Source organism: Pollachius pollachius (genome assembly GCF_949987615.1).
Source record: "Pollachius pollachius genome assembly, chromosome: 3".
In the NCBI taxonomy this organism is placed as follows: domain Eukaryota; kingdom Metazoa; phylum Chordata; class Actinopteri; order Gadiformes; family Gadidae; genus Pollachius; species Pollachius pollachius.
Window position 1 is genome coordinate 47,595,360 of NC_136936.1, and position 12,478 is coordinate 47,607,837.

Genomic DNA, 12,478 nt, shown 5'->3' on the forward strand with positions numbered 1-12,478 from the left:
TAATGCTAAACCTAATACTATGGCCAACACTAATGCTAAACCTAATGCTAATGCTAACACTGGGGCTAATTCTTAACCCAGTACTAATCGCATCTCATAACAAAACTCTTGACTATCCCCTTGTGTGTTTTGTGTGTGTAATTCATAATCTTCTTGATTCATCAAAGTTCTTTGAGGTTTCCTCCAGTCTGGAGCCCCGAGTCAAAAGGGGGTTTCAACATCATCACAGAGTGTTATTCTGTCCAGCGCTGGAGAGATTAGAGATAGAATACTGTCTAGGCGTCTCCAAGCCTCCCCATTCTGTACTGGGAAGTGTCTGTCGGACGGGTGGGGATAGAGGAGGATGATGGAGGGGGGTGATGGGGGTGGGTGATGGGGGTGGGGGGGAGAGAAGGGGAGGGGGCACATTCGATAGAATGCAATCTTTGTTCTCCTCCCTCCCTTCAGCAGTCTCTCTGGTGTTAATTAAGGCAGAACTTCATTAAAAGGCCACGCATGATCGCTGCTCGCTTTGATTGAGCTAAAAACCTTGCTATTAGTTCCTTAGCTTTCAGTGTGTGCGTGCCCGCGTGCGCGCATATGTGCGTGTGAGAAACTGAGTGATAGTGTACGGGAGTTCATTTTCTTAAAAAGAAACCATGAGAGAGAATACAGTCTTTTTTTTCCTACTCGTCCATTCCCTCAGAAGAAGTTCCCCGCTAGATGATTGGGGGGGCTTCCGTGACCACGGTGAATGGCCGTGTGTTGGAAGGCGGATGAAATGCTCTGAGAAGACAGAGCTGTCGGGCCCAAGGGCCCTAGTGGCTCGGCGGAGGGGCCCTTTGGAAACTAAGCCGGGAAGACCCTCAGCGGAGAACAGGAGGGGGGCCACCAGAGTGGAGACTGCGGTGACCTCATCCAGTCATTAGCAGCGCACTCGGCCGTGGCTGACGAAGGGAGGGGAGGAGAGAGGAGGCTCCTGAATGACAATAAGGTGCCAGGGGCCACTGAGGGCAGGAGAGAAATAACAGGGGTCTGCCGACTTGATCCGGCTCATCTACCCCCCAGAGAACACGCTGATAATAACTTGTTCATATTCACATTGCGGATCGTGTTCGTTAACCATAACTCATAGTCCAATTTGTAACTTGTATGAAATAAAAGGACTGGCTGCTGCTGCAGGTAGCTCTGACTAACAGTGATCTGAGAAGCACTGCTTTTGGATTCTTTGAACCTTTTACTTGGAATGAATTGCAGTGCGATTTGAGTGCAATTTGAGTAGTGTTTTAGCTGGTTTATTACTATTATTTATTTGATGTTATTCTATTATCTATTCTATTATTGTAATTATCTTGATTGATATTATGCATTTGATATTGTTTGTTTGATGTGTTGTTAATCCATTCTGTACTCAGGTCTCTCTTGATAAGGAGATCTCCATCTCAGTGTGACTGATTCAATAAAGTCTGCTCGAACCGCCACTCTTTGGACTTTTGGGCTTTCAGCTTTTCCCTGAAGCTATTCCATTAAGCTAACATCAAACAGACCCGTTAATGCACGCACAAACACAGGTGCATGAGTGCAGTCCCTCTTACACACACAGACTCACGGACACACAGTCAGACACAGACACACACACACAAACACAAACACACACACACACACACACACACACACCATCCAGATGGAGCTTGGGTCTGTAGAGCAAAGTTGACAGGATGTATGGTCATGCTACCTGCTGCCGCTGATGTACATTTAAAGGTGAACCGCAGACAGAAGAAAGATTGCAAGTCAACGGCTGTTCCTGGATGTAAGCATAAATCCTGCTATTGGACTCTCAGCAGAGCTCCCTGGGGACATGAGATCGGCCTTCCTAAACGCTCCGGTATAAGTTTTAAAAAGGCGAGTTCGAAAAGTTGAAAAAAGATAAGTAATGCGTTGGATAAATGTACAGTAAAGTTCCTCCTGCTGGGAAGAAGCGAATCGAGCTGGGGGAGCCTGGAATGTTTTAATGGCTACAGAAACAGTGAGCTAAGCTGTTGTGTTTGTGTGTTGAGTTTGAGCTGATGTTATTTACAGACTGAAGCAGGAAGGAGGAGGAGGTGTACTGCGCGCTGCCGTTCCACAACCGTCTCCTGGCAAACATTGACTTTCTTTTTTTGGCAGATGCAAGTCCTCTCAGATGACATCCATTAATATTACAATGTTATGACTAGCCGACTCCATTTACCTCGCACTGTCCAGATGGGGAAATCTGCTTCATTGAGTTCATATGTGCATAAATGTATCGTATGTCTTTTTAATGATCACATTAACAGTGTGTGTGTGTGTGTGTGTGTGTATGTGTGTGTGTGTATGTGTGTGTGTGTGTGTGTGTGTGTGTGTGTTTGATCCAAACAGATCGTCTCTCATCAGCAATGTGCTGAAAATACTGAATTGTGTATAAGGGCTTGACGTACGCCTGGGCATTGCTCTGGCAAGGAAATGATTCTATTGAGTAACACTAGGGTCCCATTCGAACACACTTTGAACACATTGCAGACGCATTCACACAGCTTAAACCAGAGAGATCAGTGGTAGTTCATGTAGTTATTCAGTAGTAAGTAGTTCAGTTCTAAAACTGACCTGGTACAGAGAGTGGTAGTCAGTAGTGCTTCATGTAGTTCATGTGGTTAGTCAGTAGAAGCTAGTTAAGGTTTCAGACGTACCTGGGGTCACAGAGGAAGTCGGTGCTCTCGCCGTCCGCTCGCCACACCAGCCACTCCCTGAAGGACGGGTGGCAGAACATGCGCGTCTTGTCCCGCCGCTTGATCAGGAAGCAGGCCAGCAGCTCCATGCGCTGCAGGAAGTCCTCCCAGGGCAGCTCGCCGCGCACGCTGCCGCCGTTCACCGCGTGGAACAGCTGCTCGTCCGTCATGGGGTGCAGCGACGCCAGCGCCACGTTGAGCACGGGCAGCGAGCGCTCGAACGCCGAGTTGGTCATGAACTTCATGTTGCACTGCAGCTGGTACAGCTCGGCCAGCGACACCGGCACCACCTTGTAGCCCGAGCTCTTGATGACAAGGTGGCCCCGCTGGAACAGGTCCAGCGTGAGCTTCAGGTACAGGTAGGAACCCTGGCTGCGGGCCCCCAGGTGGCTGCTCAGCTTGCTGACCACCAGGGGGTCCGCCTTGCCGTTCAGGCTGATGTTGTTCATGATGTCGCGGCTGCCGTGCACGCGGTACTGGATGTAGGCGTTGAGGTCGCCGTTGATCTCGGGGTTGTCCTGCACGTCGTCCAGGGAGATCTTGGGGAAGGGCAGGGGGCTGGTGATGTCCTGTCGGGAGATAAAGGAGAACCATGTTGCGAGGTGTGTATGGCGGGGGGGCCTCGTGTCCGGCGCTGGAACCCATTTGAAAGCCGATGGCGAGGCGCACAGCAGGAGGTCTGTCTGGAGGAAACACTGATTTCTGCTGCTGAGTGACTGCTGGAAGGTCAGCTGGCAGCGGGGGACGGGACGGACCGCGCTGTGTGGATGGAGCTATCAACCCGGAGCAGAAAGCTGCTGCTGAGATGGATGCAGTGGTAACCAGAAAACTCAAAAACCCCAAACCCTAGGGGGTGGAGGGGGTGGGGGTTGCTAATGGACAGACCCGGGCCAGCACCTAATCCTGCTCTTCAATTTCCCTCCTGGGGGAGAAAGAAATAACATAAAACACCTTAATCCCCCCGAGGCCAGTCTCTCCAAGGACTGAAGCAACATCGCCTCAGTGAGATAGACACCCTGCTCTCAACATCCTTCTCCTGACAACACCCAGCAGGTAGGTAGACAAACACATACAGCACACACACACACACACACGCACACACACGCACACACAAACACAGCTCCTGATACGTAATCCACAACAAGGCCAAGGTGCTGGCAACACCTCACGATGAGGCCTGGTATTAGTCTCAGGGAAACCGAAGTCATTACGATGAACTCTTTATCTGCGCCGAGATCCTTCCTCCGCTGTGAAGGGAGTGATCCCCCACCACCCCTCAAACCCCCGCCTCACTCTCCTCCGGTCTCATGGCCAGGCCGCGGGCGGCGTAATGGAAAAGTTTTGTTTATTCTTTCGTTTTTTGGGGGTTTAGCATTCAGCCCCATCATCTGACGAGAGCGAGAGCGCACGCATTCCCCCGACAGAGAGCCTTGACGAGAAACCTCTTCCTGTTGAAATAAATACAGCCTTCGCGCAAAAAGAAAACCACCCAAAACAAAAAAAACAAGAGAAAAAGGGGCCTTTCAACGGTACATCTTGCCAGCAGGACTAATTAAAAACATGCAAATAAAGTTGGAAGAACCGTGCGAGTCACCGACACAATGCATCGCCTCAGCTGACGGGTTGACAACGGTTCCACAAAGAACAGAGGAGGAACTCAGAAACCTCCCTGGCTGTTCTTCGAGTCAAACCGCTGCGCTCCGCTCCGTCTGCACGCACCCCCCCGTCATCACCCCCCGCTGCGACAGCATTAACGCCGTGCTCGTGTCAAGCCGACCGCCAAGAGTTGTAGCTGTCAGTCAAGCCCTCATGTAGGCGGCGACGTAGCAGGGGGAGCTCGTAGCCTCGTAGCCCCACAGGCCCGTCAGCTCCGGGGACAGGCCCTGTCTCTCTCTCTCTCTCTCTCTGTCTCTCTCTCACACGTTCCTGACGGAACTGTACGACCTCCCACGGCAGTCGGAGCCCCAGTCCGCTCAGAGAACCGCGGGGGGGGGGGGGGGGGGGGGGGGGGTCCTAGGCTTGTCATACCCCTGGGTCGCGATCCATCCTGGGGCTTCTGGTTAAGAACCTGGCCTCCGCGAGAAGCCCCAGGATGGATCGCGACTGGGCTGGCTCTTTGAGAATGGGTTAACCTAGCAATTGGAAGTACTTGGCACTTGTTTCCAAGCACATCCTTACTGTACTGACACAGATATATTGTTTCTCCTCCTTCTGAAAAATGTTCTTCTTAAGTAAGATGCTTTGGATAAAAGCGTCTGCTAAATGCCCTAAATGTAAATGTCAATGTAAAATATTCACGGGAAAGCACCAGGCGTAACTGGATCTGATCCGGCTTTTTCCTCCCGTACCGGGATGTGCCGGGGGGCTGATGTCAGTCAGGGTGTAACGTAACGGCGTGGAAAATCCACATCACACATCTTCCCTGACCGCATGATCATTGTTGGAACGGGGTGATGGAAAATAACTCCTGTTTTCAATTAGGGCATTTAGCAGACCCTTTTATTCAAAGCGACTTACATCGATACACACATTGACACACCGACGGCAGAGTCAACCATGCAAGGCGACAGCCAGCTTGTCAGGAGCAGTTAGGGTTAAGTGTCTTGCTCAGGGACACATCAACAACCTGGGGATCGAACTAGCAACCTTTCTGTTACAACTGACAACTGTTCTACCTCCTGAGCTAAGCCGACCCCGGCGCGTTTGTACCCCTCATTCCCGTGATCCGGGACGATAAGAGAAGGGTGACGCGGCCTACCTGCAGGCTGACCCGGACCGTGACCACCACCTTCAGCCAGGAGGGGAACTTGGTCATGATCTTGGTGATGAAGGAGGCAATGGTGTCCCCGTAGTCGGGCTTGTGGAACTCGGCCTCGTTCAGTCCATCGATCAGGATGATGTGGTCCTCCTCGGGGATCCTCCTCTCTGGGGATACACACGCACACACGCACACATGCACATTCACACACACACACACACACACACACACAAACATACGCACGCACACACGCAAGCAAACGCACACACAGACAGTAACATTAGTGTTTGGCCCAGTCTGTGTCCAAGTCCCCTGAATCAATTCCACAAAGGAAGTGGAGGTAATTGTTATTACATTGTAGGGACCATTCAATCTCCGGTGAACGCAGCTAGAAGAGTAGCCGGGCACTCGCATCGTTTCCTCATTCGATGGCAATGAAATCCCAATGAACCAGGAGAGCACTGTGGCCGCCGTGCAGCGGGCCGTTATGAAGCCACCGGAAGCTTCTCCCTCCACCGCCACCTCTGCTGCGGCGCTGTGGGGACCTGCCCCACTTTACAGCGGCCGGTTCCGCAGCCCCCACCACCCCCCTGTGTGCTCCTAGCTTTTCTCATTAAAACTCATCACAGAACATTTAAAGCCCCGACCAAGAACCACACAGACACTTTCCGTCGCAGATATCTAAGTACTGCAATCTGGTCGAATCTCTCTACAGCTATTGAAGATACAAACGACTCAAGGTCCAGCTGCCTTTATGGGGAGTACTTCATCCGAGAGATCTGATTGGCTGTCTTGGGTATGCTGGTGTGGAGGGCGAGGGTGTTTGAGAGATATGTACTGCGTCATCCCCGGCAACACGTCACGTTTCTTGTGGATCTATTGAACGCTAGGGGCGGGCGGACGAGGCCGCAAGGCGAACGGACACATCCCCCCTCTACGTCCAGCCAATTTGGGCCTTATTGATCGTGTGTGCAAAGAAGTGAATTGAGTTTCCTGTGATCTCGAGGGCGCATCCTAGAGGATATTTCGGTTCGCCGGCAGCAAAATTCTTTGGTCAATATATTTTCCGTTCCCTATACCTCATTATCATTCAGCGTTCATACCGTTTGAAATCCCGCCGATAAGCTGTATATCCGGTTCTTTGGGTGTTAGCATTTGTAATCAATGTGGTTGGTTCTTGTTTTACAGAAGGAAATAAACTGCGGTTGCCCTCAGGAGAATAGAGCTATTGAGTATTATGACTCATGCTCAAATACGAACGCATAAATTCCGTCGGAGCATAACTGTGTACTCAGGAACCCTGAGATCCTCGCTCGCCAGGGACAAGAGCGTAGGCTTAACATGAACACTGGGATACTGACCTCACACACTTTATCTAAGCTCAAATCGCTCTGCTAAACGCTTGGTCATAACCCGCGACAAGGGTTTATTTATAAAGTTGTTCCACCGTCTGCAGCTCTTGTACGGAACGCTGAATATATAAATATATAAGAAATATAAAATATATAAGATATATGATACATTTTTGCACACTGGCCGAGACATAACTTTATCCCATCGTCTAAAAAATCGAAAGATTTAAAACATAACCGTATCTGATCTACCCAGAAGGGGGTGTATGGGCTAGTGGGGGGTAGTGGGTAGGGCTGAAGGAAAGCAGTTTATACGTTGACTGCTTCCAATGTTGTGTTGGTCAGAGTGTAGAATGATTAATTGCTTGCATGGTGAATAACACACAACATAAGGGACTTTAAATCGCAATCGCAAAATTGGTCGAAATAATCGCAATCCCATCCTTTTCCCCAAATGGCTGAGCTCTAACAGGGGGGCTGGCTGAGCCGTGGGAGGGCTTCACCTCTGCGGAGGGCGGACAGCGGCTCCAGCACCCCCCTCCTGAAGGCGGCCTGGGGATCCTGGACGCAGGAGCGCAGGCTGAGCAGGCTTTGCAGCTGGGGCTCCTTCAGCAGCAGCTCGCGGTACGCCGTCAGCTGGTGGGCGCGGCACAGCAGCGCCGCCACGCTGTGGACGAACTCCGGCACCAGGCAGGTGTAGGTGTTGTCCGCCTGGCAGTAGTGGTAGGCCACCACCTGGACAAAGGGGGGAGAGGGAAGGGTTAGGGGAGAGGTCAAAGATCAGGGGGTAAGGTCAGATGAAAGGTAAGGGGAAAGGTCAGAGGTCAGGCGCCAGGTCAGGGGAAAGGTCAGGGGAAAGGTCAAAGGAGGAAAGGTCAAAGATCAGGGGGTAAGGTCAGATGAAAGGTAAGGGGAAAGGTCAAAGGAGGAAAGGTCAAAGATCAGGGGGTAAGGTCAGGTGAAAGGTAAGGGGAAAGGTCAGAGGTCAGGGGCCAGGTTAGGGGAAAGGTCAGAGAAGGAAAGGTCAGAGGAAAGGTCAGGAGAAAGAACAGGGGTCAGGTCAAAGGAGAGGTCAAGGGTGAAGGCAGGGGAAAAGTCAGGGGGAAGGTCAGACGAAAGGTCATGGGTAAGGCTCACCATACTGAATCATTACGGAACGTATTTTCAAAAAAATGCAAAGTAGAGTCAACATCAAGTCAGTTCAGAAGGCTCCTTTACCCAGAGTGGCCTGTAGTGTACATGATTCATGAGCAAGTAGGGTTTAGGCTTCTTGGATGCAAGGACATCCAAAACACCATACAGGTGGGTCTTCAAGGGTTCATATAATCCATATAAACCCTTACATTGTACACACTGCAGCTGAATCACACCTGTACACCTGTGTATCAACTAGAGTAATCAGTTGCTAGGGCCAAGACCTCTAAATAAAGGATGAGAATCTACTCCATCAACTCCACACTATCCCTTCAATTATTTGCATCAAACCTACAAAGATGAACCGATGCAAAACCTTGACAAGAGTGTGTGTGTGATGGCAGGACCTCAAAGCATTACAGAGGCCAATAGCACGGCGCCTTATCTGTGTTTGATATGATGCAGTCGGCGGGTACACACACTAAACCAACAACAAACTAAGCCCCTCTGCCCTCCTTCTCGGCCGGCGCTACAGAGCACAACATCAAATGGGAGATGGCCTCGTTTGTGGAGGAAGAAAGGAACTCAGCAGAACCCATTTCACCTCCACAACCATGTGAGGAATCTTCTGTCTCAAAGCTCTGCTTTCCCCCCTATCCCTTTCTCTATGATCTATATCAAACCCTCTCCCTCTCTCTCTCTCTCTCTCTCTCTCTCTCTCTCTCTCTCTCTCTCTCTCTCTGCGCAGACCTTAAATAACCTATGGTGGGAGAGCAGCCTGCCGTCCCCAAGGCAGGCTGCTCTGAAAGCCGGATGCCCCTGAAGGAGAAGCTGCTGCAGACCGGCTTCACGGACGTCTGATTCAGAGGTGGGAGGAGGAGGAGGAGGAGGAGGAGGAGGAGGAGGGGGAGACAAAGGGAAAGGACAATGGTAAGGAGGAGGAGGAAGAGGAGAGCGGGAGGAGTAGGTGGAGAAGGAACGGATGTGACATGGAATAAGAGGAGGGAAATGATCGACCTTGGTGAGGAGGGGAAGAGAGGGGAGGAAGAAGAGGAGGGAGAGAAGGAGGGGGAGGAGCAGGAGGAAGAAGAGGAGGCAGAAAGAGGAAGAGGAGGAAGAGGAGGAGAAGAAGGAGGGATAGGAGAAGGAGGAGGAGGAGAAAGAGGAGGAGGCTGGAAGATGAGTAGGAGGAAGAGGAGGAGAAGGAGGAGGAGGGAGAGGAAGAGGAGGAGAAGGAGGGAGAGAAAGAGGAGGAGAAGGAGGAGGAGGAAGAGGAAGAGGAAGAAGCTGGAAGTGGAGGAGGAGTGAGAGCAGAAAGAGAAGGAAGAAAATGAGGAGGGAGAGGAAGCTGGAGGGTGAGGAGGGGTTCCCACAGGGAGGGTTGACTCTGTTCTAATTACATTCCACCTGCAGGAGCTGACACCGTTCCCGGGCTCACAGCAGCAGAAGGAGCAGCAGGTGACGGCAGGTCAACATGGTGCTCCATCGGTATAGGGCGTGTGGACACCTCACGTCGACATAGCCGGACAGGTGACCTCTTGTACCACACATCTTGTGTGGTACAATATCTTTTACAATAACTTTTCACTAATTACTCACTGTGACCTTTTGGCACTGTAGGTGCTGTAGGTAAGATCTAAGAGCTATTATTTCAGTGTAATTTGTTAGAAATGCCAAGGCCATCCGCCAGCTATTATTGAGTGAAAGACTCTGTAAGATTATCTGTCTTGGAAAACTGTGCCTGCCTCTATAAGGAGACCAATGATTTGATACCGGGCCCGCTTCATTTCTGAACAATCAGGGCATCTCTTCCCATTTTGGTTCGGGTCAATCCACCTTGCATTTAAACAGCAGGTGAGTGAATTTCAGCACTTGTAAATGGAGGAAAAACATGGGGAGGGAGAGAGAGAGCAGAGAGGGAGGGAGAGAGAGAGCAGAGAGGGAGAGGTTTCTTCTTTGAATCTGCTCTCTTATGCGGAATAGCATAAGAGAGTCTTAACTACCCCAGCTTTAATGCAGATTCTGTGTTCTCTAATTCTTGCTCTCTTCTCTACAACTCTCTGTCTCACTCTCTCAGTTCTATTTTCTATTTTCTTTGGCCAGTTTTTGTAAGAAGTATAAAAACCACTGCGTCTAATGAATCTTAAAAAATAACTTGATCCGCTGCAACCTTGTTTTCTTACATATCCGATGGCATTGAAGACATGGTTCACTGTGTGTAGGTGGGGAAGGATAAATCCAGATAAAGAACTCAGTTAGGACACTTAAGAAACAAATAGAGGCTTAGCCATTGCTGTGCTTTTACATTAGCTGGGAGACACTTCTGAATCCCTCGGTCCTTGACACTACTTTCATTGGAAAGCTTTTTCTCGATCGATATAATATTCAAATACCCCGTTCCAGTAGCAGCAGGACGGAGCCGGAAAAATATGACAAAACCAGTATTGAATTTGATCAATTGGGAGTGGTCATAACCATTTTTATAATAAGTTTAACAAAAGCATGTGCAGATTTTTTATGATTCACTAACACAATGCTTCCCCTTCACTGGAGACATGTTTGTCCTTGTAAACCGTTATGTGTCGCTGCGCGGTCATGCAATCATCTGAAAGTGGGAGACACACTAGTAACAAGCGTAAGCGCAGGCAGTGGCTACCAGCTATGCCCAAGTAATGCTGGACATTAGCATCATTTGAATTCAGTCTTCCTTACTAGATGTTGTTTAGACCGGCCTTTCTAAAACTGTTCATCCGGAGTCCAGTAGTGTTTAAACCTTAGCATTTGGGGCCCACTTAGCTCTACCTAAATAACCCTGAACATACAGAACCCTAACAGCTAGATTCACATTGCAGCTGCAGCACTGCAGCACTCGAGTTGTGAGGAGAGCAGGAAAAGAGAAGAAGCAACATTTAGAAACCAAACAACCGAAAAAAACTCTGCGCCCTCCCTCCCTACATATCTCCCCCGTTGAGAGCTGTTGTGTTTCACGCACCTGTGATTGGAAGGCAAGATGGATTATCTGATCCAATCAGGGTGGAGATGGTCTGATTGGACAGAGCAGTGACCACCCGGGAGGAGTCAGAAATCGAAATTGTCTCGTACTGAGGCGGAGTTACATTTCCCTAACTAACGGCTGATGGATTGCTCTGGCATTTCAAACAAATGACGCTCGAATAAGAGCCCTAAAATCGTACCTACAGCCCATTAAATGTCAAAATGAAGGGGCTGTCAGTGTTCAATGAGTTGTGGGTGGTTCAATCAGTTTTCAGAGTGATTTCTAACGGGATTTGTTGACTGCAAATACCGTGGTCTGATGGATCAGCATTTAGCGCCCAGATCACGCAACGCGATGCGTGGGTTAGAACAGTCAATAATGTAATACATCCATTGGCTGGCCTGCTGCCCAGCCAGCACAGTGCTGTGCCCGATGCATGGTTTGAGGAACACTGGTCTCGAGCACAACATGTTCTGTCATCATATGTCATCTGTCATATGTCCTCATTTGGCACCTTAACACAGTAAGGCTTGATAACACAGGGGCCTTAATTAAGGTCACTTAAAGGTGACATATTATACCACCAGGTGTGAGTGTGATTAGCCGTTACAAGCCGTTTTGAAAATATGCCTCTTCTGATATCACCACGTCATCTTGTTGGACACGCCCAGCTATGATGTCAGAAGAGGCAGATTTTCAAAACGGCCTGTAACGGCTAATCACATTATCGCCCACTACGCCCGACCTTCTCATTAACGGCATGTATCCAGAACTAAAACAATAAAAAGAACAGCCACTCTGGATTCAGATGTCTGTGAAGTTACTCAGTACACAATAGCGGTGGAACAGCAGCTTCCGGACATCGCCCCAGTGGGCAGTACTGCACTCCACTCGGCGTGTGGAATGGCTCAGGGGGTTCATTTCATAGCGGCGGTGAGGAGAGACCGCCGTCTCCCTTACGTTTGACAGGAGGCGCTCGGTGGAACATCAGTTATTCACACATCACAGAGACCTGGGAGATAGCCCACGGCAGGGACTTCTGCGCAAACAATTGGCTTAAGGGATACTGCTTGGTTTTCAGAGACGTTTAGACGCGCTTGGGTGGCAGAGAGCCCCCCCCCCCCCCCCCCCCCGTCTGCCACATAAACTCAAGCGTTCTCCAGTGGCGGATACAGCCTGTGTTTGTCGCTCGCAGCATTTCGCTGTTGAGAAGCGAGCAGTCGCAGTGAGCCATCGCACTGCTGAACAAAACGGTTTGTATAGAGACAGGGACGAGCAGGTTCAACCAAGGACCCTTTCATTCCAAGACAAATGTGTACAAGAGCTTGTGATGCTACGGTACAGTTAATTATAACTTTCTTCGAAACCAGGCGTATCATCATCATCATCATAATAATAGGAGCACTTAAATTGGCAGCCTATATGCCGCTGAGCTATGAAATGTATCAGTTGGATGACATTTTCTTTCACTAAATGATACCGTCGCTAGCAAACGATAGCTCATTACAAAGCC

The 12,478-nt window shown here is 49.9% G+C and overlaps 1 protein-coding gene across 5 annotated transcripts in view; it reads right to left on the minus strand.

Annotated features, from left to right (window-relative positions):
• The window catches only part of tanc1b (tetratricopeptide repeat, ankyrin repeat and coiled-coil containing 1b), a 117,843-nt gene that overhangs the window by 20,137 nt on the left and 85,228 nt on the right, over positions 1 to 12,478 (minus strand). For all 5 annotated transcript variants that reach the window (XM_079732176.1, XM_079732175.1, XM_079732174.1 and 2 more), the window contains 3 exons: positions 7,340 to 7,571; positions 5,485 to 5,651; positions 2,688 to 3,295 (listed from right to left, as the gene is read on the minus strand). In XM_079732176.1, the coding sequence (XP_079588302.1) occupies positions 2,688 to 3,295; positions 5,485 to 5,651; positions 7,340 to 7,571 (1,007 nt within the window). The remainder of the gene's footprint in view (positions 1 to 2,687; positions 3,296 to 5,484; positions 5,652 to 7,339; positions 7,572 to 12,478) is intronic.